Genomic DNA, 26,461 nt, shown 5'->3' on the forward strand with positions numbered 1-26,461 from the left:
CATTAACCCTGTCCCACTGACGCGTCTCTGGTCTTTTCTAAATTGTTTTTGAACCCTTTATTCTCTTTGCTGGGAAAAGACACGGTGCAGAAAAGCCACATAGAGCCATGATACTTAAACTTGTAAAGTCCTTTTCCCCTAATTCTCTTCTTTTAAAATTTTTTTTTTTATTTCAGAGAGGAGGGGAGAGGGAGAGAGAGAGAGAAACATCAGTGATGAGAGAATCATGGATCGGCTGCCTCCTGCACACCCCACACTGGGGATGGAGCCTGCAACCCAGGCATGTGCCCTGACCGGGAATCGAACCGTGACCTCCTGTATCAAAGGTCGATGCTCAACCACTGAGCCATGCAGACCGGGCTCTCCCTAATTCTTGACCTCATTGTCTTCCTGCAGACCTTATTGGGCAAGGATCTGACTCCTCTTTTCCATTTGCCATTCCATTCCTTATCTTTCCTCTCCTACACTTTATTTATTTTTTAAAAAAATATTTTTATTGATTTCAGAGAGGAAAGGAGAGGGAGAGAGAGAGAAACATCAATGATGAGAGAGAAACACTCATCAGCTGTCTGCCTCCTGCACGCCCCCTACTGGGGATGGAGCCTGCAACCCGGGCATGTGCCCTGACCGGGAATCGAACAGTGACCTCCTGGTTCATGGGTCGACGCTCCACCACTGAGCCACACTGGCCGGGCTCCTCTCCTTCATTTTAAAGTGTGTTGGGCTAGGAGTGAGTGTTCTATGCCAGAGGAGCCCTCTCGACCTTCCCTGCCCAGGAAACCCAGGCCCAGTAGAATGTGGTTCGGGTAATAAGTAAACATGGGTTCTTTGGAGGCTCCCAAGTGGCCATGAGCTAGCTCCTCACTCTCCTCTCTCCGGTTTCCGCTTTTGCAGATGTAAAGTGGACATCGCCTCGCTCCCACTCAAGCAAGCCAACTGCTTGGAGCTGCCCCTGGACAGCTGCCTGGGCGCCCTCCTGGTGCTGATCACGCTGACGCCCTGCGGGGGGGTCTCCGTGTCCGACCCGTGTGTGTGCCCCTTGGCGGACCCCAGCGAGAGGAAGCAGATCAGCCAGCGCTATGTGAGTGCTTTGCCCCGCGACACCGTTCCGGACACACCCGCACTTTTTAAAAAATGTTTTTATTGATTTCAGAGAAGAAGGGAGAGAGGGGATAGAAACATCCGTGATGAGAGAGAATCATGGACGGGCTGCCTCCTGCACGCCCAGTACTGGGGATGGAGCCCGCAACCCGGGCATGTGCCCTTGACCAGGAATCGAACCGTGACCTCCTGGCTCATGGGTTGATGCTCAACCATGGAGCCACGCCAGCCGGGCAACCCACCCCCACGTTTAAGTCGCACCAAAGTCCATGAACTGAGAAACTGCGTAGAAAGAGATCTTTGTCCAAAGTTTAATGGTGTGTCCCGTCAAACAAGACATCAGACCTAGAGGTTAATGTGTTTGTGAGAAGGTGGAAGCAGATTAGAATTTACCCTCCTGTTATTCTACGGGGCAACGAACGGATTTTGAATTTGTAGCTTTTAGGAAGTCTTTGGAGAAAATTGAAGTCCTCAAGTAGACAAACTACTGTTTAGCACAGGGGTCCTCAAACTTTTTAAACAGGGGGCCAGTTCACTGTCCCTCAGACCGTTGGAGGGCCGGACTATAGTTTAAAAAAAAAACTATGAACAAATTCCTATGCACACTGCACATATCTTATTTTGAAGTAAAAAAACAAAATGGGAACAAATACAGTATTTGTATTTGCATGTGGCCGTGGTTTGAGGACCCCTGGTTTAGCAGGTCTGTGCAGGTGTATGGGAATTTTAATACACGTTCATCACAAAACAGCTATTTTTTTAAGCGACTATTCATGGTCACAGTGTTATAGATACTTTTCCAGAACCTTCTAGATGCAAGTGAGTCAGTGCTTGTGTCTTACCAAACCAAGCCCTTCACAGGCAGGGAGGAGTGATGTGCTACCCGACCCGGGGTAATATTGGCATCTGAGAATTTTGTCTAAGTCATTGCGATGTGCTTAGAAGTCCCCGCAGCGCTTTTAAATCAGACGGCTCTGTCCTCTTCATCCATTGTTTTCTCCTCTGGCTTTCTCGGTGTCTTTATTTGCATTCCATTTTTATCTCATCTTCTGTGCAAATCAATATGTTTGTTGCCACCCACGAAAGACACGCTTTAGGAAAGTGGCATAAAAATGAAGCAAAGACGAATCTTTATTTAATGGGAATATTATTCTCGGCATCAACTTCAGTGCCTCCCATCCCTTCCCCGGGCAGGTGTATTGATTAATTGAAAAATTCTCCGTCTTCGGGAGTACAACACCGATGGCCACACATCTTATTGTTAACACGCATTCTGCAGGCAAGGTTGGCGTCCTCCAAAGACGTTTCGACACAATCCACTGTTCATATTTTTTTCGGATGGCTTTAGGTAAACAAGTGAAGGATTGGTGATGAAAAATAAAACTTCCCTCCAATTTTCCCATGGATAACTTGGAAATTTTACCAAATTCATGAGGTGTGTCATGTATGTGTAAGGTGGCACTAGACGAGATCATAATGACTGCTGTAAGTAATGCCTCAGGATTTCCAGAGTACTAATTGAAAAGAGATTTGAGAAGGCTGATCAAGAGAGATACAGTATTTATTTTTAATTTTTTTGGTTTATATATTTCTTTATTGATTTCAGAGAGGGAGGGAGAGGGAGAGAGAGATAGAAACATCAGTGATGAGAGAGAATCACAGATCGGCTGCCTCCTGCATGCCCCCAAATGGGGATCGAGCTCGTAACCCAGGCATGTGCTCTTGGCTGGAATCGAACCTTGGACCCTTCAGTCCGCAGGCTGACACTCTATCCACTAAGCCAAACCGTCTAGGACTAAATTTTTTTTTTTTTAGTTAGCCGCTTCATAATAAAAGTTTCATAATAATTAAGATTTGCTTAACCTAACATGCACTGTTGCTAAGAACTTTCTAAAGCTGTTTCTGATCTGCATCAGAAAAGAATGCTATATTACAAGACACGAGTTTCAGACACCTGGATTTAAAAATAAAATGTTTTTATTTATTTTAGAGAGAGAGGAAGGAAGAGGTATAGAAAGATAAAAACATCGATGAAGAGAAACATCATTGATTAGCTGCCTCCTGCACGCCCCCTACTGGGGATCAAACCCGCAACCCCAGGCATGTGCCTTGACTGGGAATCGAACCAGTGCCTCTTGGTTCATGGGTCAGTGCTCAACCACTGAGCCACACTGGCTGGGCTGGGCTGGGCTGGATTTGTTTTTTAGGTAATCAGAATAGACAGTCTTCAAAGTTGAAAAGTATTTCACTTAATATGTTTTCATTTAAGCTTAAACGCTAGTCTTTTTTTTTCTTTTCTTATTTTTTAGGTTGGAAATGCAGATCAGAAACAGCCTTAGAAAGTTCTTAGCAACAGTGCATGTTAGGTTAAGCAAACCTTAATTATTATGAAGCTTTTATTATTCTACCCTGAAATGCTTCAATGACAAGGATTTTTTTTTTAATCCTGCCATGAGCCCCCGGGGTCAACTTATCACAGGTTTTTAGTTAGTTGATGATGGCACAAATACTATATCCAAAGGTTTGAAAGTGCCATGGTGTTCAGCGAGTGTGTGCTGAAAGCATTCGAATGATTTTATCTGCTTATATCTCTTTGAAACTCAAGTTTTGAAGGACGTAATGTACATAGACTTCTGAATATTGGCTGTATACATGCTTAAGAATTAGACGGTATATTGGATAGATATTTACTTACTGCCGTATATCAGTAGATATACCAGGTGGGCCAACATAGGTTAACAGTTGTTTATATTGAAACTACTACAATAATGAATGAATTATAATGCAAGAATAAACTATATGTTTCGCATCCTCACAACGATAAACCTACTTTTGCCCCACCCTGTGTGGAAGTCTCGGCAAACAAAAATTAGCATAAATGCAAATGTTAAATGCAAATGCAAATCTGATGCTGGATGCTCCATCTCCAATGGAATGAATGGCTAAAGCGTGGACCAGAAAATTCACTCTCCAACTGCATCCTCCTCTCTTCCCCGCGGTAATGAGCATCCACGGAGGGTCCACGTGGCGTCCTCTGGTTCTCCATAAAGTTCGCACCAACGAGGTCAGAATAATGGTGCCTTCCCCGGTGATTGAAAAGTTTCATGACAGCGAAAGACGGAGACAAGAATGACTGCCGCTCCACACGCATCTTCCCGGCGGGATGCCTGGGCTGTCGCCACGGGGCCGTGTTAAAAGTCGATTGTCTGTGTGTGTAATGTGTTCATTTCGGAGCCGGAGTTAATTAACTCTCAGGCACTTGTCATCTGGTTGCTGTCGATGCCTCAGTGTCCCGGTGACGGATACGGTGCACCGTGCAAGGTTTCCCGGCGGTTGCGTGAGAAAGGCCGCGATCCCTGGAGAAAGCTTTTCCTGGAGGGCGCTGTGGCATGAGGGGGTAGGAGAAAGCTGCTTCATCTGTGATCCACGTGTGTGTTTTGTGTGTTTTTCCCCCTCAGTGCTTGCAGAACTCCCTGAAAGACATGAAGGACATCGGCATTTTACAAGTGAAGGTTTTAAAGGCTGTGGACCTCTTAGCTGCTGATTTCTCAGGTAGGAATCATTTTCATGAACTTTTATTTATTTATTTATATATATATAGTTTATTGATTTTTTACAGAGAGGAAGGGAGAGGGTTAGAGAGTTAGAAACATCGATGAGAGAGAAACATCGATCAGCTGCCTCCTGCACACCCCCCACTGGGGATGTGCCCGCAACCAAGGTACATGCCCTTGACCGGAATCGAACCCGGGACCCTCATTCCGCAGGCCGACGCTCTATCCACTGAGCCAAACCGGTTAGGGCTGCATTTTTATTTTTATTTATCGCCCTCATTGACGTCATCTATGGCAAAGCAAAATCCTGCATAATAAAGAGCTAATATGCTAATTAGACCAAACAGCAGAATGACTGTCCGGACGACCTTCCGGATGAAGCCGGGGCTTGAGGGCCAAGCCCCTTGCATGATTTTCATGCCTCGGGCCTCTAGTGTTTTAATAAGTAGAAGCATGTACATAGCAATCACGCTTTTTCCAAATAAAGCAGTGGTTTTCGACCTGTTTCATCTCATGGCACAAGTAAACTATTTACTGAAATTCAAAAAGTATATTATACCTTTTGCTGATCTGACCAAAAAAAAAAAAGGTACAATTTGGATTGATTTACTGGGAAAAATGATAGTAATTGATTTCCTTTTTGCTCCAAAGTGACTTTTTTAGTAAAGCAGGTGCCTACACTTGTATATGAGGATTTCTGGTACCAAGAATTAACCGATCAGATGCAATCTTATTAGGTGACCTGACCAATAAGATGCAACTCTGTTATATGACCTATATGTTTATGATTCAATAGAGGGAATTCACACCAGGTGGCTATTGTTGTGTTGGCTATTGTCATTTTTAAAAATTTGACAATCTCAGGGAAAAGAGGTCAGGGCCCCTGATTAAATAGTATTGCATGCTTTAAAAATTCTTGTGGCACTTCATTTGAAAAATTGCTGAAATAGAGGAGCAGAAAAAATAAGATGCAGATTAGCAATTTTTTTGAGGGAAGGAACAATTTCTTCACCAAATTATTATTTTTCAAATAATTGCGCTGTGATTCGATAATGTACTTGAGCGTTTAGCTTTCAGGATATTTGTGGATTCTTAGTGTCATGACTTTGCTAAATTAACCTTTTGGTAAGACTTTTCTCTGGTACCTCCAGAAACAGAATCTACTTGTTGCCTTTATTCCATTGAGGTGCTCTGTGCCTTTTTAAATGAATATTTTTATTGATTTCAGAGAGGAAGGGAGAGGGACAGAGAGATAGAAACACCAGTGATGAGAGAGAATCATTGATCGGCTGCCTCTTACACGCCCCACACTGGCATGTGCCCTGACCGGGAATCGAACCGTGACCTCCTAGTTCATAGGTTGACGCTCAATCACTGAGCCAGGCCGGCCAGGCTATCTTGTTAATCATTTTAAGGCTCTGCTCTGTCCCTGTCTCATTAAGAAAGACCTCCCCGTTTCTGCTAAACAAATCAGTCCCCTCCCAAACCTTGCTTAAAATTCACCTGCACTGTGAATTCCTTGTAGACTTTACTCAACCAGATTAGATTTCCTTGAACTTGAACTTCCTCTTCTGCACCGACATCCCTTATCTCCTGGAGGGTTAAATGAAAACCTGCATAAAGCATAGCTCTCTCCAGCCGACAGCCGTCCCCAGCAGCCAGCAATGCCCCCGCTGTCCTCCGCCACTGGCCCATGTGGGCCTATGTTGGGTTTGCCTGCATCGGGCCGGTTCCGTGAAATACAGGGCTCACTACGGAACAGAGATGCACAGGTGTGGGATGTAGGAGACACAGGGAAAATACACAGCCAGGGGTCAAAGGTGAGAGCACGCAGCCCACTGGCCGGGAACATGAGGGCAGTTTTCATGGAAAAGGTGACATTTGCTAAAAAAAAAGGAGCTTTTATGAGGGTTCCATAAAGGTAATGACCTGGTGGTCTGTGTACATCAGGGCCTGGTCCCGCGCCAGGCGTCGAGGGCATGCTTAATAAATATTTGTCAGATGGATGATGTGACCTCTAAAATCCATTTATTACTTGTCATTCCACTACTGTGACTCATATAAAGGTAAAATTATTTAAATGAGACACCTCTGCTTGCCGTTCGAGGCATGTCAATGAATTGTCAAGTGGGGTCGGATGGAGCAAAGGCGATGGAGTGTGAGGTGCTAAAACACCATGAAACTGCTCGGCCGGGGTGGGACCCTGTCAAGGTGACATGGCATCCGGCTGTAGCCGAGGTCACCTGGATGCGTCACCTGCAAACACAGGTGGAGCACAGACCCCGAGCCTGTATGTGTCTGCTCCGTGCCATTGGGGAACATTTGGGTCATTCATTTATTTTTTATTTATTTATTTTAATATATTTTTTTATTGATTTCAGAGAGGAAGGGAGAGGGAGACAGAGAGAGAAACATCAATGATGAGAGAGAATCATTGATCAGCTGCCTCCTTCCCCACCCCCCACTGGGGATCGAGCCAGCAACCCGGGCATGTGCCCTTGACTGGAATCGAACCCAGGACCCTTCAGTCTGCAGGCCAATGCTCTATCCACTGAGCCAAACCAGGGTGCTCACAATGTATCGAATATATAGGATCCTATATGTGTGTGGCCACTCCCTGCAAAGCTGTTTTAACTCCTAAATAGCCATATTTATACTTTTTCTCGCTTCCCTCACACCATGGGAGGCCTGTGAGCTATTGTAGGCTTCCCGTTATAGAAGAATAAGGACCTATATTAACTCGGAGAGAATCTAAGAAGGGAGCAGAGATGAGCTTCTGTTTTAAAAGAAAACATGAGCCCTAGCTGGTTTGGCTCAGTGGATAGAGCATTGGCCTGCAGACTCACGCACCCTGGGTTCGATTCCCGGTCAGGGCACGTGCCCGGGTTGCAAGCTCGATCCCCAGTGTAGGGCGTGCAGGAGGCAGCCGATCCATGATTCTCTCTCATCATGGATGTTTCTCTCTCTCTCCCTCTCCCTTCTTCTCTGAAATCAATAAACATGTAAAAACAACCACACTAAAGTGGACTCGCTCACGTGACAATTTACCACCTGCTTCTATGCCACCTGTGTGGTCCCGGGCACCGGGTTGCGTGTCAGTGCCAGCCTGTTAACGATGCCACTCTTGCAGCATCTGCAGGACCGCGGGCTCCCACGCGGCTTGCGGGGGAGACGGGCTCGCTCTCACCTCTCAGCCAGCACAGTGGCACCGTGAGGGAAGCCCGTGGCCTTGGTTCACTGGCCTCTGTCACGTCTGAGATCCCTGTGTCTCTGACCGATGTCTGTGTTTTCCTTCCAGGCAAGAGCGACCCGTTCTGCTTGTTGGAGTTGGGCAACGACCGGCTGCAGACGCACACCATCTACAAGACCCTCAACCCCGAGTGGAACAAAGTTTTCACGTTGTAAGTCCTTTAGCCTCTGGACCATCCGGGGGCATCTTTAAAAAAAAAGTTACCGATTTCAGAGAGGAAGGGAGAGGGAGAGAGAGACAGAAACATCAACGATGAGAGAGAATCATGGATCGGCCGCCTCCTGCCCGATCAGGGATCGAGCCTGAAACCCGGGCATGTGTCCTTGACCGGAATCGAACCCGGGACCCTTCAGTCCAGAGGCCAACGCTCTGTCCACTGAGCCAAACCAGCGAGGGCAGCAAACAGTGATTTTAGCCACTGATTTTTAAGTGAATTGTTCATTCATTTAAAAAGAATCTTAGTTTTGCTTTTCTCACTCGGAAGCTACTTCGAAATCACCATCCTTTTACCCTCCTCCTTCTTCTGTCTCCCATTCCCTCTTCATCCTGTTTCTTTAACGGCCCCACCCTGCGTGCACGCAGACACGGAAAATGTCACCTAGTAAGAAAGTTGGCTTTTTCTCGTATGGATGACTGAATCTGCTCTGATGGAAGGCTTGGGAATATCGTCAGTTTGATTTAATTTTTGGAGTTTAATTAAATGGTAGTTTTATACTCTGAGGACATGCAGACTTAATTAGTGAAACCGTGTTTTCAGATCTTCACGGAACCGACTCCACGTGTGTGTGTGTGTGTGTGTGTGTGTGTGTGTGTTTGTATGTGATCTGAGGTGTGTTTCTCGTTGCAGCCGTGTTAAAGACGTCCACGATGCTTTGGAAGTGACAGTGTTTGATGAGGACGGTGACAAACCCCCCGATTTCCTTGGAAAAGTCTCCATTCCCTTGCTGTCCGTAAGTTGCCTTTGTTAATACACAGTTTGTGAGTCATTGTGCGGTTGACAACTTTCTATGGTCTAAGCTGCTTCATCTTTTCAACCTGGGCCAGAAGAACACTTTAAACTCTAGCCGGAAACAACTGTTTTATTCCAGTAGTTTCAAATATAAAGTGACATAATTTTCTCTCTGTGTCAGTCCAATATGATTGAACCAACCAAACCGTTTTGACCTGCTTCTTTTTTTTTTCTTTTTTCTTAAATACGGTTTTACTGATTTCAGACAGGAAGGGAGTGGGGGTGAGAGAGATAGAAACATCAATAAGGAGAGAGAATCATTGATCGGCTGCCTCCTGCACGCCCCCTACTGGGGACCGAGCCCACAACCCGGTTATGTGCCCCGACCAGGAATTGAAACCATGACCTCCTGGTTCATAGGTCTGTGTTCAACCACTGAGCCACGCGGGTCAGGCAAGGTGTGGCTGTTTCTATTCAGATTGATTTCCAATTCCTTGATCAATAAATTGGGAAAGTGATCAGCTCCTCAGAGAGTCTATGAGGGCTCTTCCTGCAGCACACGCTCTCCAACTGAACTGATTCTCTACCTAACGTCTAGATCAGTGGTCGGCAAACTGCGGCCCCTTGAGTGTGGCTCTTCCACAAAGTACCACGTGTGGGCGTACACGTATAGTGCGATTGAAACTTCGTGGCCACACTCAACGTGCCAAAGAGCCGCATGTGGCTCGCGAGCCGCAGTTTGCCGACCACTGGTCTAGATATAATTCTAATTAAAAAATTCCAAAACGCTAAGTATCTCTAACAGGAAACATTTTATTCCTTAAATCTTCTGATCGATAACATAGTAAATATGCGTTGGAAAATAGTATACCCATTGGAGAGTTTTAAAACATTTCCAGGCTAGACACCACCTCCTAATAATTATCTGATTTAGTAGGTTTATTTAACATGTCTATTCTCAACTAAGCGGTCCTAATTCTGTCCTGAAAATCCGGCTGGATTTTTCTCATCGATCTAGGTCATTCCTTTTTATTTAAATACTAGAGGCCCGATGCACGAATTTCGTGCAATGGATTTGGCCTCCGAAGCCCTGGCCGACCCTCACAGCCCCTCGCAGCCTCGTCCAGCCTTTGCAGCCCCAGCTTCATCCTGAAGGTCGTCCAAAAGGACATCTGGAAGGTCGCTCGGCTGTTCAGTCTAATTAGCATATTAGCTCTTTATTATATAGGATATGTTTACCCTTTCAGAATTATCTTATGGACCAACCTAGGAAGGCTTTGAGAATCAGATTTCTGTAAAATAAGAAGAGCATCTCTTTATTATTATTTCCGAATGTTTGCGGCATGATGCGGTCCTACATTTCGAAACAAATTGTAATTCTCAGTGCAATCCATGCCAGCATGTGAATCTGTAATCAGACGCACGCCTCACGCAGCCTTAGCTTTCTCTGTGAATCCGTGTGCGCAGTCGCAAGCTGCACCAGCAACAGCTTCACTTAATTAGTTTTATGGGACAGATTTCCTGTAATTGCTCCTCTCGAATAGTAAATGTCCATGCAAGTCCCCATTTGCATTTCCAATCGCGTGTTTGCCCACGGTGCACCTGTGATGAGATTTGCACATTAGAATGGACACATTTACACCATCATTTTGTTTTGCGGTTAATGCTGAAATCTTGGCCGTTAAAATAAATAACATTGATCTTTTACTTTGTGTGAATACTCATATATGGGAAACTAAATTTAAAAAAATATTAAAAGTAGTCCCAAGGCAGGGTTCGCATGGTGATTTTTGAACACAAATGTTCAGCTCTCCTCCTTGCCTAATTTTGGTTCAATATGTCCATTGAAATACTTAAAGGAAGATATACAATAAGGCATATTTCTCTCTTGGCCCTGCAAACTGTGAGCGTAGCTTTGACATGCTGGAGTTACCACGAAACATATGTAATATATATGGTGTGTGTAGTTTATAGGGTGGATGATATGTGGATAGGATAGACAGCTAAGGGAGGGAGATGAATAATCAGTAGGATTTCTTTAATGTCCTATAACAAGAAGATGGTGTGTATGAATCTCAACGTAGCAAACATGATGGTAAATGTTGAATGGGTTAAACTTCTCTATTAGATGGAAAAACCTCTTACAGTGACTCAAAGAGGAAACCTAACTGCTATATCTTTGGAACACCTCGACATGGTAACACAGAAATGGGTGAACAAAAGCAGTGACGTAACTGTAAATACAAGTCAGACATACAGAGGAGGCTGTTTTATGGGTTCAAAGAGCCAATGTCAGTATCAATAAGGTTATAACACACTTGAATGGCTATGTCAGCGGTTCTCAACCTGTGGGTCGCGACCCCTTTGGGGGTCTAACGACCCTTTCACAGGGGTCGCCTAAGACTTTCGGAAAACATATATATAATTACATATTGTTTTTGTGATTAATCACTATGCTTTAATGATGTTCAATGTGTAACAATGAAAATACATCCTGCCTATCAGATATTTACATGATGATTCATAACAGTAGCAACATTACAGTTATGAAGTAGCAACGAAAATAATTTTATGGTTGGGGGTCATCACATCATGAGGAACTGTATTAAAGGGTCGCGGCATAAGGAAGGTTGAGAACCACTGGTCTATGTGAATGATTTTGCATAGAAATGTGCGCGCGCGCGCGCGCGTGTGTGTGTGTGTGTGTGTGTCTGGTATTAGAAATACAGGAAATATTACAAAATTAGAATCACAAAATGATCACACATATGATCTATTCAGTTTTAAAAATATCAGAAGGAAAAAATATATAAGGCTGTGATATTTCTTGAAAGCCCAAATGTTTGAAAGTCCAAGTTGCACAGTGTGTGTTAATAGCGAAAGGTCCCCCCACACCATCTCACAGCTACTGAATTTCTGGGGATGAGACCCTGTAGTCTCCTTTAAAATAAATAAATATATATATATGTGTGTGTGTGTGTGTGTGTGTGTGTGTAAATATATATATTTTTATTTCAGAGAGGAAGAGAGAGGGAGAGGGAGATAGAAACATCCATGATAAGAGAGAATCATTGATCGGCTGCCTCCTGCACACCCCACACTGGGGATCAAACCCACAACCCTAGTATGTGCCCTGTTTGGGAATCAAACTGTGACCTCCTGCTTCATAGGTTGATGCTCTACCACTGAGCCATGTCGGCCGGGCTGCAGTCTCCTTTTCTAGCAAGTTCTCCGATGCATTTTAGGTGTACCAAAGTGATTCTTCTCCAACTTTAGAGACTAAGCAGTGAGCTTCATTCATGCATGTGTGTGCATACACACACGTAAATATATAAAATATTCTGATCAAATTCCCATTGAACATGTTCATGTATTGATCATGTTGCAGGTCCCAAATGCCTCAATAAAAAGAGACTTTACTGTGATCACAGTGCTAGGAAAATAGAAGTTAATAACAAAAGTGAAACAAGTATCAAAACAATTGGTGGGGGGGAAAAATCCCAAGTAGCTCATGTAGATACCAAAACTGCAGCTCTAGAAAGGAACAGTGCAATAGTACATTTAAAAACCGTGGAGAATTACCTTGGGAAAGGAAAGAGGACTTAGTAATTCCACAAGGGTTCCTAAAGGCTATCTAGGTATGTTCCCTTGGGGATAATACACCAAACTTTCCAAGGAATATGTATGTTTAGGTATCCATGTTATATTTCACTTCAATAATGAATGAAAGTCCGGTCCTTCTAATTTCAGATTTCATTCCAAGCAATTTAAAAAATAACCCGATTGCATTATGTCCCACTTGGAAATGAATGTTTTCTCCTCGAACAAATAAAAAGATAACAATGAAAAAAAAAATACCCCAAAACCATGGAGAAGGGCCAAACGTATTATTCAGAGGAAATTCTTAACTTGAATGTTTTCATAATTAAACAACAAAGGTTGAAAATCATTTAAGCATCTCAACAAAAGGAAATAAAACTAAGGACATTAGAAAGGAATTAATGAACATTAAAAAGTGAGCAACATGGAAAATATGTACATGGTGTATTTGACAAATCCCAGTAATTACTTCTGTAAAATGTAATTCAACAGGCAAGCCATTTACAAGGCTATGACAAAAAGAGAAAAACACATTATGAAAGAACAAGAAATATAAGGATTATGAAAGAAATATAGGAATTATGAAAGAACAAGAAATATAGGGATCACTATGAATAACACACCTAAATTTTATTGAGGAGTATGAGTGGAAACTTAAAAAAAAAAAAGAATAATATCACCAACATAGAAAAAGTGTGTCTTTTTCATCAATAAAGAAAAGACGTGTCTACACAGCAGAAACGTTAATTTGAAGAGGTAGGGATCAGAACAGTTAAACTAATAATCATATGAATGGCTTGTGCTTTATTCACATGAGATTATGATTATTAAGAGAATAGACGATGAAGCAGGCCACTTGGATTGGCACCTGGTCTTTTTCCTTAACGGGCTGTGTGATTTTTTAGGTTGCTAAACCTCTCTGTTTCTATTTCCTCCTTGATGAGATGAAGATAATTATCATGATACTTACGTTGGAGGTTTGGGGTGAGGATTTACATAGTTTGGCCAATGTAAAGTGATTGCGGTATAGCATCCCGTAAGCACTTACAGTGTAAGCTATCACTTCCATCACCTTTACATCAAATCATTAAATTAGTTTAAGCAGTCAGATTAACACCTATAGTAAAGATTTTTCACTAGGAGTGATCACTAAGTGTAGGAAAAAACTCGCCCAACAGGTGTGGCTCAGTGGTTGAGCGTCGACCTATGAACCAGGAGGTCATGGTTCAATTCCCGGTCAGGGCACATGCCCAGGTTGCGGGCTCGATCCTCAGTGAGGGGCGTGCAGGAGGCAGCCGATCCATGATTCTCTCTCATCATTGATGTTTCCATCTCTCTTTCTCCCTCCCCCTTCCTTTTTGAAATCAATACAAATATATTTTAAAAAGAAAAAAGGACTCTCAAACACTATTAGAGAGAGCATGACTTGGTACAAGCCTTGTAGAAGGCACCTTGATAAAATGGATTAAAATGTAACATACACGTATCTTGGAGCATTTGTATTCTGGGTATCTATTGTAGAGCAGCATCTGAGACTTGAAGAGATATAATTACCCCTGGCCACACAGATGCTAAATGCCAGACGTGGGAATTGAATCTAAGTCTGTCTGGTCTCCCAGTCCTACCACGGCCCACTGTTAATAAACTTAGGAGAGAAAATGTTCAATCTCATTAGTTATAAAAAGAGTAGATATTAAAACAACCTGAGGCCTTTTTATTCCTATGAAATTGCTGTATATGAAATAAAGATGCCCAGTGTTGTAAGGAAATGGCTGGTTTGGTTCACAGAGGCTAGGAGTATAAATTGATACAGCGCTGTAGGAGGGAAAAGCCATCAACATAGATATATCCTGTGAGTCAGCAATTCCACCTCTAGGGATTTATTTTGGGACATGCATAACTCCTCTGTTCTTCAGTTACCTAACCTGTAAAATGTGAATTTAAAAAGTTTATATATCTCAGAGGTGGGTGTGAAATAATCAGGGAAAACAGTGACAAGTACACAGAAATGGCTTGTGAATGACATCTAGTTTTCAGTCTTATGTTAAGGTATATATTTTCACTCTCTTATCTTTTGAATTTAAAAAATAATATAAGACACTGGGAGCATGTGCCGGGGGGTAGGGGAGGCCAGGGGAAGATCAATGGGGAAAAAAAGGAGACATATGTACTACTATTTGTAATACTTTAAACAAAATAAAATTTTTAAAAAAGATCATATTCATGAACTATCTACATTCCATTTCTTGGACTCTATCCTAGAAAATGTTTGATCAAAATACAGAAAATCATTTATGCATAAAAAATATATGGGAAACATTCCCCATTGTAATAATAGGTTATTATTTTCAGTGTTTAATTATAATACTAAATATTGAAACACTTGGATCTATTCCTAAACCCAGCCTATTCCACATACAAAGTAGCATATTTCCTCTTCCCCTTATTCGCGACCTTTCCCCCAAAGATTTTCCTTCTAGCAGCCAGCCAGAAAGAGTGGAATCAACAGGAAAATTCAGAAAGTGTGTGGATTATTTATATTTTGAATATTATATAGCACTTTAAAGAAATGAGGCAGATCCATAGACTACTATAAACTTTTAAATCTGAATCATATTGACAGATGCTAAAATGAAGTTGCAGAGTCCATATAGTTTATGAATGTAAGGTCTCAATAAAAACTTAGGAAGGATCTGTACCAAATTTCAGTCTAGTTTCCATCTAGGGGGAAGAACTCTGGAAGTTCAGAGAAACTTCCATTTTTTAGTTTTGGAAGTTCAGAGAAACATTCATTTTTTTTTCTGTTATTTTTCAAACTTTAAAAAAAATGTTTCAACTTGTAATTTATATATTTTAAGGTAATATGATATTCAAGTGCCAAACAGGAATAGCCTTAATTATATCTGAGGCCTTTTTATTACTGCAAAATTGCTGTGTGTTAAATAAAAAGGCCCAGCGTTACAAGGAAATGGACAGTCTGATTACTTTAATGTCCCTAGGTGGATCCTGTGTTTTGCTGACACAATGTTAGGACATTGAGAAAGAGGAAACGATCATTTACCAAATTAAAAAAACATGCACACACACCAAAAAAAAACAACACAAAAAAACTTCTTTTATTATAAAATATTTCTTTTTATACTGATACCTCTTGTTCTTCTGTTTGACCTCCCCTGACCCTTAAGAAATCATGGAAATTTTAAGATAACAGCGTACAATGCCTGCGGGTCCAGGCAGCGCTCACTTGGACGCCGGTCAGCTTGGCACACGGTCACGCCGCTTTTGTATTTATTTCTTTCAACTTTCACACCCACAATTTATTAAGTGAGACCGTGGACACAAGAGGAAGCTCCGGATCCTGTTTGGAACCCGTTTCGGAAGGAAACCAGGTCTTTATGGGGCACCCCCTTCCTCTTCGCCGCTGGCCAGGAAAGCCATCTCTCCGTTGAGGACCTATTCAATCTGGAGAGGTGGGGTGACTTCGGGAAGGAAGGTGACCTCTCCCTTGTAAAGTGGAATGGCTCTGCTTCCCGCCGTGACTTACTCAACTCATTTCCACCGCTGTTTATAAGAACCCTGTGCTGGGCACTTGGAGTGACAGCAATAGTCATTTAAAATATGGCTTGGCCCGGCCGGCGTGGCTCAGTGGTGGAGCATCGACCTATGAACCAGGAGGTCACAGTTCCATTCCCGGTCAGGGCACAGGCCCGGGTTGCGGGCTCCATCCCCAGTAGGGGGCGTGCAGGAGGCAGCCGATTCATGATTCTCTGTCCTCATTTCCCTTAATGTTGACAGCTTTTATGCCCATGATGCACTGGTCAAAACTAAACAACAACGAGAAAGAGAAGAACAACAACAAAAACTAAAATTCCATAGCACCTGACAGTGTCCGTTTCTGTTAACTAACCTGTGGCCTTTGTTTGAATGCCACCAGCTTTTCCAATGATGTCCTTGTTCTGTTCCAGCGTCCAGCTCAGAGGACCTGCCACACTTGGCATTTAGTCGTCTTATCTCCAAAGTCTTCCGATTTGTGACAGTTCCCAAGAGTTTCCGTTTTTCCCATGACCTTGGCCGTCTTGAGGAATACTGGCCAGGGATTTTGTAGAATATTTATCTTGTTTTAATAAATAGAAATGTATAACCTCTGAGATTTTTGAAGGAAAGCCCATGGAGATGCCGTCATCATCTAGGCCACTAATTTTCCATTTAGATCAGCAGTATCAACCTGGTAATTGTTACTTTAGCTTTTAATCAGCTATAAGAGCACTCTATGATGAAAAGTTGATTTAAGATGATGTTAATATTTGCCTAACAGGTGTTTCATCTGTGTGTGCATCTTGCATCCTCAACTCTGTGAGTTTGTTTAGTGTAAACCCCAGCAAACGTTTGTACTTTATCTATCGCTTACGACAGATTCGAGATGGACAAACGAATTGCTACGTATTGAAGAATAAAGATTTAGAACAAGCTTTTAAAGGAGTTATTTACTTGGAGATGGACCTCATCTATAATCCGGTAAGTCTAACTGGGCCATATACCTAATGGGGAAGGTGGCCAGCCTAGAGAGACTCAAATCCGTGTAAAATGTTTTAGAATGTTTGCACAGAGGGAGAGGGAAGGAGAGAGGGAAAGAGAGAGAGAAAGAGAACAGTGTTTTAAAACTCAACCATTGCCCGGCCAGTGTGGCTCAGTGGTTGATCGTCCACCTATGAACCAGGAGGTCACGGTTCGATTCCCAGTCAGGGCACATGCCTAGGTAGCGGGATTGATCCCCAGGTGGGGCGTGCAGGAGGCAGCCGATCCATGGTTCTCTCTCATCATTGATGTTTCTCTCTCTCTCTCCCTCTCCCTTCCTCTTTGAAATCAACAAAAATATATTTAAAACAAACAACAACAAAAAACCCTTCAGCCATCAAATCCATGCTGGACACTCCAGTTCTCAACTGGTATTCCTCCTGTTTTTCCAGATCATGGAGAGGAAATGAGATTTTTCTGTACAAAATAGGTTTATAACCCAGAAGCTCGTTTTCGCATGCCAGGTATGACTGGTGAAAACAGCTCAAAACTGTGACGTGAAGGGAAGTTTTCCTTTTCAGAGACTTTAGCCTGAGAACTTCATGAAGCTGATCTCTGCGGTGGTTTAAAATACCTCCATTGGTTTGCAGACATCCTGTCACCTTCCAAGACCAGATCTGGTCTCCTCCACCCAAGTGAAGTTCATGCAATGAGACCCTCCCACACCCCCACACATGCACACGCACACGCACACGCACACACATGCAGAGCGCAGGGGGACCACCATTCTCCGCTCCCCGCCAGGGCCTTAGCGGTAAAAGAGATTGGTTTCCCGGTCCTTCCGGTTCATGAAGAAGAGGAGGGGAGGAATGAAATCCACAGAAATGCCTCCCTTTTTAACAAAGATGTCTTTCTAGGTCAAAGCCAGTATCAGGACCTTTACGCCCAGGGAAAAGCGCTTTGTGGAAGACAGCCGCAAGCTGTCCAAAAAGGTAGGTCTCTGTGGTGAGCGGGCTTATGGGTGCACTCAGCATGCGGGACCTGGAGTGCTGGCTGTCATTATATGCTCGCATCCCCTCTCCCTCCTCCTCCTCCTTTTCTTTTCTGCCCTCCCTCTCTCTTTTTTTAAAAATATATTTTATTGATTTTTTACATAGAGGAAGGGAGAGGGATAGAGAGTTAGAAACATGGATGAGAGAGAAACATCGATCAGATGCCTCCTGCACTCCCCCTACTGGGGATGTGCCTGCAACTAAAGTACATGCCCCTGACCGGAATCGAACCTAAGACCCTTCAGTCCCCAGGCTGACCCTCTATCCACTGAGCTAAACCGGTCAGGGCTGCTCTCTCTCTCTCTCTCTCTCTCTCTCTCTCTATATATATATATATATATATATATCTTTACCTTTATCACCATCTCTACCTCTATCTCTACCTCTATCTCTATCTCTATCTCTACCTCTCTATCTCTATCTCTATCATCTCTATCTTTACCTCTATCACCATCTCTATCTCTATCTCTATCTCTACCTCTATCACTACCTCTATCTCTACCTCTCTATCTCTATCTCTATCTCTATCTCTATCTCTATCTCTATCTCTATCATCTCTATCTTTACCTCTATCTCTATCTCTATCTTTATCTCTGTCTCTGTCTCTATTTCTACCTCTATCACCATCTCTATCTCTACCTCTAGCTCTACACCTCTATATCTATCTCTCTCTCTATCTCTATATCTATCTCTCTCTCTTCTATAATTCTCAGTCCCCACCTCTCCACTCCTTTCTCCTTCCCCCCCCTTCTCTCCCAAAACAAGGACTTCAGTCAGCTTAATAAGCAGGGAAAGACCCAGCCGACATCTGTTGGATAAGATAGAAGGTGTCAGCCCTCCATTAACCTCCTGAATCATCCTATGAGCAGAATTCCTAGCCTCAGGCCCCCGTACGCGTTCCCCAGATCTGCGTGCCCTGCCCACCTTCCTCTAACCACAGCCATGTCAGAGTCTCAGGGAGATATTCTGGCCTTTCCAGTCATAAAGAAATGAACCCAGTGGATCTTTAGAGACCTCTAGCCTGGGACTCCCACAGCTTCTACCACGTTCGTATTGTCCGAATTTGGGGGGGCGCTGCCACTTCCCCTCATTCAGAATGGCCTGTCTCTCTGTCTGTCTGTTGCCCTGAATGCTTCTGTCCTCACCTCAACCAAAAGTGAGGCCCGCTCGGAGCCCAGGAGGGGAAGTGGCACGTTCTTTGTCAGGCGTGACTCTCCCGCTTATCTCCGGGCCCCTCCCTGTCCTGTGCAGACAACCTTCGGGGTTTCGCTCTGTCCCTATTGTCCCTCTGTCGTTGTGCAAAAAGAACAAAGTGTCCCCTTTTCCAAGTATTTATTACTTCCCCCGCGTCCTGTGGGGTGAGCAGCTGTGGATGACATAAAGCCGTTACATAGAAAGGGCGTCTGATCATCCTTCTGTTTCCCATGAACTTCTGGGCGCGCTCGGGCCAGGCCCCCGCCACCCTCGGGAGGGAACGTCCCAGTGCTTTGCTTCGTCTGCAGTAACACGGGCTGTCGTGTTTACTTGGTGTCATCGGAGGCGACCTCTTATTTTTTTATTTTTATTAGTATTAGTATTGCCTGTTGGGCTCTGTGTACTTGAAAGTTAAACCCTGAGGTGGGGTAGCTGCTTTGGCAAACAGACTGAAATGAATCCGCCTGCAACTGGGAGAAAAGACATTTCCTTTGCCAAACAGGGACCACCGCGTGGTGGGGTGGCTTAGGGCTCTGAGAGCGCCAGCGGGGTGGGGCTGGGGTCCTGGGGTCCTGGGGTCTGATAGGGTCCTCCCCAGATGCCTCTCACCACTAGGTGTCCCCTCGTTCTCATAAGATCGGAACTTGTGCTTCTGATGCAAATGCTTAAAAGCACTTAACTATGTGACAAGCACTTGCAACTGCTTTCATTCTCTCCACAGTCAAGATTGGTACGTGGCCTAAGAGAGAGGTTAAGAAACCAGCCCAAGGTCACACAGCTGGGAGATGGGAAAACTGCATTCCTTTGCCAGAGCTAGCCTTCCCTGTAGACTTTTTAAAAAAATTGATTTCAGAGAGGAAGGGAGAGAGATAGAGAGAAACATCAATGATGAGAGAGAATCATGAATCAGCTGCCTCCTGCACGTCCCCTGTTGGGGGGGGATCAAGCCCGCAACCCGGGCATGTGCCCTTGGCCGGAATCGAACCTGGGGCCCTTAAGTCCGCAGGCCAACCCTCTATCCACTGAGCCAAACCAGCTAGGGCTCCTATAGACTTTTTCTTCTGGTCTCGATTAGTTAAAATACCTGTACATTTCTACTATAAATTGTCCCTTTCATTCTAAATTAAATAGGTGGGCATCTTCAGTCCACTGGTTCCCACTTTCTGTCTTTCTGTCTCTCTCTCTCTTACACACAGACACACACACACTCACACCCCCCAGATGCCTGGCTTCTGTCATTTTTTCCAGCTCAGTTTGGTGATGAACACGATTCAAACAGCTCCTCCTCCATCAAAGGTGCCATCAAATGCATCGCGTTCTCTTCTCCTCTCTGGATGATCGGACTTTAAAAAGAATTTTAGAAGAAGTACGAGGACTTTTTCCCTCTGTGTTTTAATGGGCAGCAATACAGAATACGATGGAGACGGCCAGGCTGCCTGATCCACAGCGAATATGGGGAGCATTCAGATCTCCTTCTCTGTTTCCCGTGTCTTCCCCCCAGATCTTATCCAGAGATGTGGACCGCGTGAAAAGGATCACCATGGCGATATGGAATACACTCCAGTTCCTGAAAAGCTGCTTCCAGTGGGAGTCCACGCTGAGGAGCGCCATCGCGTTTGTGGTGAGCGGCCTCTTTCAGGCTCATGTTGTTGGGTTTCCGAGGCCCAAGTTCACGTGCAGAACACGGGCTTTACACGGAACCTCGTAACAGTTCACACCTGGAAGGAAACGGAAAAACCTCAATGGGCCCTGGCCGGTGTGGCTCAGTGGTTAGAGCGTCGGCCTGCGGACCGAAGGGTCCCAGGTTCGATTCCGGTCAAGGGCACGTACCTCGGTCGCATGTTGGGTTCCTCTTCAGCCTCTCTACCTCCACTTCCTACCCGAGTTCTCTTACAAACTTTCCGTGGAATGTTCTGGGCAAAAAAAAGGAAAGTCAACACCATTGGTGGCTTCTTCCAGCGGGCACCCCGGCCGGCCTCTGCCAGGAGCAGAGCGTTTCCTCTTTCTTGAGCTTCGTTTCTGGCACCGGGAGGTGTAGCAAAACAGCTCTGTTGCCCGGGGTCATGCGGGAGAATGACAGCAATGATTAATGGGCTGCCAGGCTGATCTGAGGAAAGATTATACCCCAGGAGGAGGACCAGGTTGTCTTGTGTGGGGACTTCTGGTGGGGAGCGGGGCTTGGACGGAGATGGGGGTGGTGCATGGTCTGTTCCCTCTGCCGGGCCGTTCCCTGTGCAGATGCAGGCTGCCATGTCGCCCTCAAATCTCGGGGCCCTGCAGGACAGAAGATAAAGGGGTACTCTTCGTGTTGGGCTCCAGATTGTGATTTTGCAAGGATCCCTGGGTTCACGCGACTGCGGGAGGCCCCACTGTATTGGGGGGTGGGTAGTTTCCATTATTGAAAAAAAGTTCAGAGTCAAGTAGGAATGATGCAGGCATAACCTCTCTCTCTGGGTTGTGCTGAAGGTACTGGGGTGGAAAGTGCTCACTTAAACACGCTTAGTTTTCAGTTTTAAATATATATATTTTTTGATTGCAGAGAGGGAGAGAGGGAGAGGGAGAGAGAGACACATCAATGATGACAGAGAATCATTGGCTGGCTGCCTCATGCACACCCCACACTGGGGATCAAGCCCACAAGCCAGGCATGTGCCCTGACCAGGAATGGAACTGTGACCTCCTAGTTCATAGGTTGATGCTCAACCACTGAGCCACACTGGCCTGGCTGGAGGCCTTTCTATACTAGAAACTAGAGGCCCGGTGCATGAAATTCGTGCATGGGTAGGGTCCCTAGGCCTGGCTAGCGATCAGGACTGATTTGTGGGGCAATCGGAGGGCCCCCCCCATCTGGCACCCGCCTTGGCTGGCCTGTGGCATGCGGGCTGGGGACAGCTCCTGTGTTGAGCGTCTACCCCCTGGTGGTCAGTGCACATCATAGCGACTGGTCGTTCTGCAAAATGGTTGATTTGCATATTAGGCTTTCATTATATAGGATTGGCTGCGGTGTGTAAGGGTTCCCTGCACAGGTGTGAAGAGGACCCTTTGGGTGAAGCAGTCCCCAGGGGGCTTTTCCATCTCCTCCAGTTCCTGGGAGTCCCACTAGCCCCACACGCTAAGGGCAAAGGTGTAGGAATTTTGTTCTCCCTTCTGTTTTGTCAGATAACATGAAAGAGCCTGTTCATATCATGTTAAGGTCTCTGTTTTCAGATGACACAAAGCAAGAATGTTACAGGATCACGTTTAGTATATTCTGGCTGTGAATTTTAAAGACTTTATGAAAGCAAACCATCCGTCTTCTAGATTCCTTTGGATGTGTGTATGAATATATCATATCTTGATGAAAGCAGGCATTGAAGAAAAGCAGTCTGTTAAGACCTAGCCCACGTGGTGGCCGGTCAGAAGTGGATGGGCCGACATGAAATAACTTTTATCTTGTTGGACGGTCCAAGCATTAACCTCCCCTACCATGGGGTCAGTCCTACCCCCATAGACATTGGGGTCGTATTCCCAATAGTAAGCGAAGAAAGTTCGCTTTAATTCTCTTTAATACACTACAAGTGTGGATGTTGCTGTATGCTGTTGAATTCTTTGTTAGTGTAAGAAATTAAATTTGGGCTTTCTTCGAGTGGCCAGAGCATTCCAAACCATGCTTCTGCTGGCTCAGTATTTTTGTTAGAGCGATGATGAGAAATCTTGCTCATTAGGTTTTTTAAGTCTTTCTCTTTCATCTATGTTTTCTAGATATTTTTATGTCCTTTTCTGAGCTTTATTGGTTTGGTATAAAATATATACCAAATATATACACACATATATATATACACGTACACACACACACACACACACACACACACACACATATATATGAATTGAATTTGTTCTCAAAAGGTAATGTTGCATTGTGATATGGGCATTATAGAATCAATTATATCTGTGGGTGTTTGGGTTTGGTTTGGTTTTCTATTGGGTACTTATATTTCTCACACCCCGATATTATATGTTAAAAGACCCAAAGAGATATTATGGCATAAATGGATTAATTTTTTCATAGGACACTACAGCCTTCATTTGACAGATGGCATCCTCAGAAGATTATTTAAAACAGCAAAGGCCCCCTCATGCTGCAGAAAAGGGCTGCGTTTGTGGAGTTGGCTGTCCTGCCAGTCCCGCAGGCCCACACCTATTGCAGCCAGGGAGGCCAGTCTGCGGGGCATTGATAGATTCCTTGTTTTATTAAATTTTTTCCTGGACGTTTGATGTTAAGAAGTAATCTAAATCGACCATATATCAATGGGCATCTTCATAAAGCTGGGCTTCTCACATCTGTGACTTTTCCCTGAATGTTTTGAGTGCAGAAAAATGAAGAACGTCTTCTTCAGAGTTGACAGGGCCTGTAATATGATGCTTAATTTAAAGCATCAATCACGCCCCCCCCCACTCAGCCCAATAAAGTTAAAAATACAATTCTCGACTTTCTTAGTGATATCCCATATTTAGCATATACAGAAATCTTCGTGTGTAGAGATCCCAGAATTTTGAGAAATGATTTCATATTAAACTTAGCCCTAGCTGATTCGGCTTGGTGGATAGAGCATTGGCCTGTCCAGGGTTCAATTCCGGTCAGGGCACATGCCCGGGTTGTGGGCTTGGTCCCCAGTAGGGGGCGTGCAGGAGGCAGTTGATCAGTGATTCTCTCTCGTCATTGATGTTTCTATCTCTCTCTCCCTTCCCCTCTGAAATCAATGAAAAAAATATTTTAAAAAATAAAAGCAGGAGCAGCAATAACAGAACTAACCCTTCCAACACACACACACACACACACACACACACACACACACGCATGCACACGCACACACACACAAGCAGAGGGCATTTGGGAAACAAAAACATTTCTCGGTGGAAAATCTTGTGAGTACAGTTTAGGAACAATTTTAATATGAAATCTTAAGGATCGCTTGTCTAGGATCCCTTCCATGGCCCAAGGAACATTAATGACAACTACATTGAAAATCTGTTTCCAAATGGACTATTAACATAGTGCTGGTCAAATTTATTTTTTAAGCCTTAGATATTTGTGGGTTAGCTGTGTCTAAAAAATGTACCTTTTCTTTAAGTCCTATCACCAGTGTATTCACAACTAGATGTACCTGCCTTTGATTAAATTTCAGCGGCTGTTTCTCCGTCCACCGGAAGTCACAGTCACATGTGCAAAGCAGACCTCACTGTCTGTTTGGTAGGTGTTTGTGCAGTTGTAGCTCAAAGACTCACAGGATTTCCCTGAAGCTGAAAAAAGTTACAATAATCACTTTTCCTGGAGGAGGAGATTTTTTTTTTTTTATTTCAGAGAGGAATGGAGAGGTGGGGAGAGATAGAAACATCAATGATGAGAGACAATCATCTATTGGCTGCCTCCTGCACACCCCCACTAAGGATCGAGCCCACAACCCAGGCATGTGCCCTGACCAGGAATGGAACAGTGACCTCCTGGTTCATAGGTCAAGGGTCAACCACTGAGCCATGCCGGCTGGGAAGATAACCACTGAGCCATGCCGGCTGGGAAGATATATATATACATACTTTAAATACATTTATATCGATTTCAGAGAGAAAGGGGGAGAGAGAGAGAGAGAGAGTCATTGATCAGCTGCCTCCTGCACGCCCCCCACTGAGGATCGAGCCCACAACCTGGGCATGCGACCTTGACCAGAATCAAACCCAGGACCCTTCAGTCCATAGGCCGATACTCTATCCACTGAACCAAACCGGCTAGGGCTAAATATTTTTAAATGCATACCTATATATGCTAATATGCAAAATATATAAATACATAAAATGCTTAAACTATTTGACAGCTTATTATTTGATTTATTTAACATTTCAGATGATTTCCCAAACTTTCCTTTCCACAAAGGATCACATTATATACTTTTCAAAATATGTTAAAGGTTTTTCTCAGCAGTTTTTTCTACGAACAAACCATTATTGCAAATTGTGGTTATAATTTTTACAACATAATTGCACCTTCCATTGACAACTTCTCAGGCATTAACTAATTATGCCATTTAATAAAATTACAGTAATTGCATTAAAAGACTATCTGTTGAAAATGTAAAAGGAGAGTCTTACCTAGTTGAGCATATTTTCGTGTTTATATTTTCAGCTCCATAATTGAGTTTTACTTCCGGACAGAATCATGGCTCTGCTGAGTAAAATCGGTTGGCATTTTGGGAGCGTCTTGATTTTGACTAGCAAGCGTTAGATCTTTATTTTATTTTAACCCCGGATTTTTTAATCCTAGGTACATGCCGATCTTCACATGGCCCCGTTAGATAAGAGGTGAATGGTTAATGCCCCGTTGTGTGCTGTAGGTCCAGCCCTGTATGGGAACCCTCTGTCACAATCATGCCAACCTGAGTTTTCTGTTGGGATGCCAGCACACTTTCTGCTTTCTGTGCGTGGTCTGGTGAGGAGCCATGGCCTTCTGCAGATTCCAGTGGATTCATTCAGTCTGGTTCTGCTGTGCAGAGAATTGCGACTATTGATCTGAACTTGATCCTGATGTTGAGATCTTAAATGAAGAGAAGACTCCTGGGAAGTCATGCCATTCCTTGACCCAGCCAATGCTTGGCCACTGTCCTCAGGCTCTGCCCTCTCCCTCCCTTCCTTTCCACAACCATTGTTGTCCAGCTTCTCATACACTGTGAGACACTGAGATACAAAGATGACATCTATATATATAAAAGCCTAAGTGACCTTTACGACCGGCCGATAGCTATGACACTCACTGATCACCAGGGGGCAGATTCTCAACACAGGAGCTGCCCCCTTGTGGTCAGTGTGCTCCCACAGCCAACCTCCTGTGGTCCCTCCCCCCGGCCGGCTGGCCCTGATTGGCCCCTATCTGGACTGGGCGAGACGAGACGGCCCCAATTGGCCCCAATCGCAGGCCAGGCTGAGGGGCCCCACCATGCATGAATTCGTGCACCGGGTCTCTAGTTTTCATTTAAGCAGTCATCAATCTTACCCCCTCTATTTCTCTCTCCCCAGCACCCATTCCCACCTCCTTCGCCACCCCCCCCCCATGTTCTTTCCTCCAGCTTCCTTCCACTTTGTAGTCAAATTGAGCGCCAAAGAAACACAAGAAAGGGGTGGGCAGATATTGGACCCCTTGTTTTTTTATTTCTGTTGATTTCAGAGAGGAAGGGAAAGGAAGAGGGAGATAGAAACATCAATGATGAGGGAGAATCAT

General features: G+C 44.3%; 1 protein-coding gene across 11 annotated transcripts in view; it reads left to right on the top strand.

The window, feature by feature from the left end:
* MCTP2 (multiple C2 and transmembrane domain containing 2) overlaps positions 1-26,461 on the top strand; it is a 110,032-nt gene that overhangs the window by 42,918 nt on the left and 40,653 nt on the right. For 10 of the 11 annotated variants that reach the window (XR_002826260.1, XM_023744150.1, XM_023744145.1 and 7 more), the window contains 7 exons: positions 895-1,081; positions 4,560-4,653; positions 7,954-8,056; positions 8,753-8,855; positions 16,868-16,969; positions 17,887-17,961; positions 20,717-20,836. Coding sequence is in view for 10 of the 11 variants with exons in the window: in XM_023744150.1 (XP_023599918.1) it covers positions 895-1,081; positions 4,560-4,653; positions 7,954-8,056; positions 8,753-8,855; positions 16,868-16,969; positions 17,887-17,961; positions 20,717-20,836 (784 nt within the window). In the remaining variant the exon portion in view is untranslated. Of the gene's footprint in view, positions 1-894; positions 1,082-4,559; positions 4,654-7,953; positions 8,057-8,752; positions 8,856-16,867; positions 16,970-17,886; positions 17,962-20,716; positions 20,837-22,422; positions 22,826-26,461 lie in introns of those variants that run through there. The other variant, XM_023744151.1, reaches the window with a different exon arrangement.

This window comes from Myotis lucifugus, unplaced genomic scaffold (genome assembly GCF_000147115.1).
Source record: "Myotis lucifugus unplaced genomic scaffold, Myoluc2.0 scaffold_431, whole genome shotgun sequence".
In the NCBI taxonomy this organism is placed as follows: Eukaryota; Metazoa; Chordata; class Mammalia; order Chiroptera; family Vespertilionidae; genus Myotis; species Myotis lucifugus.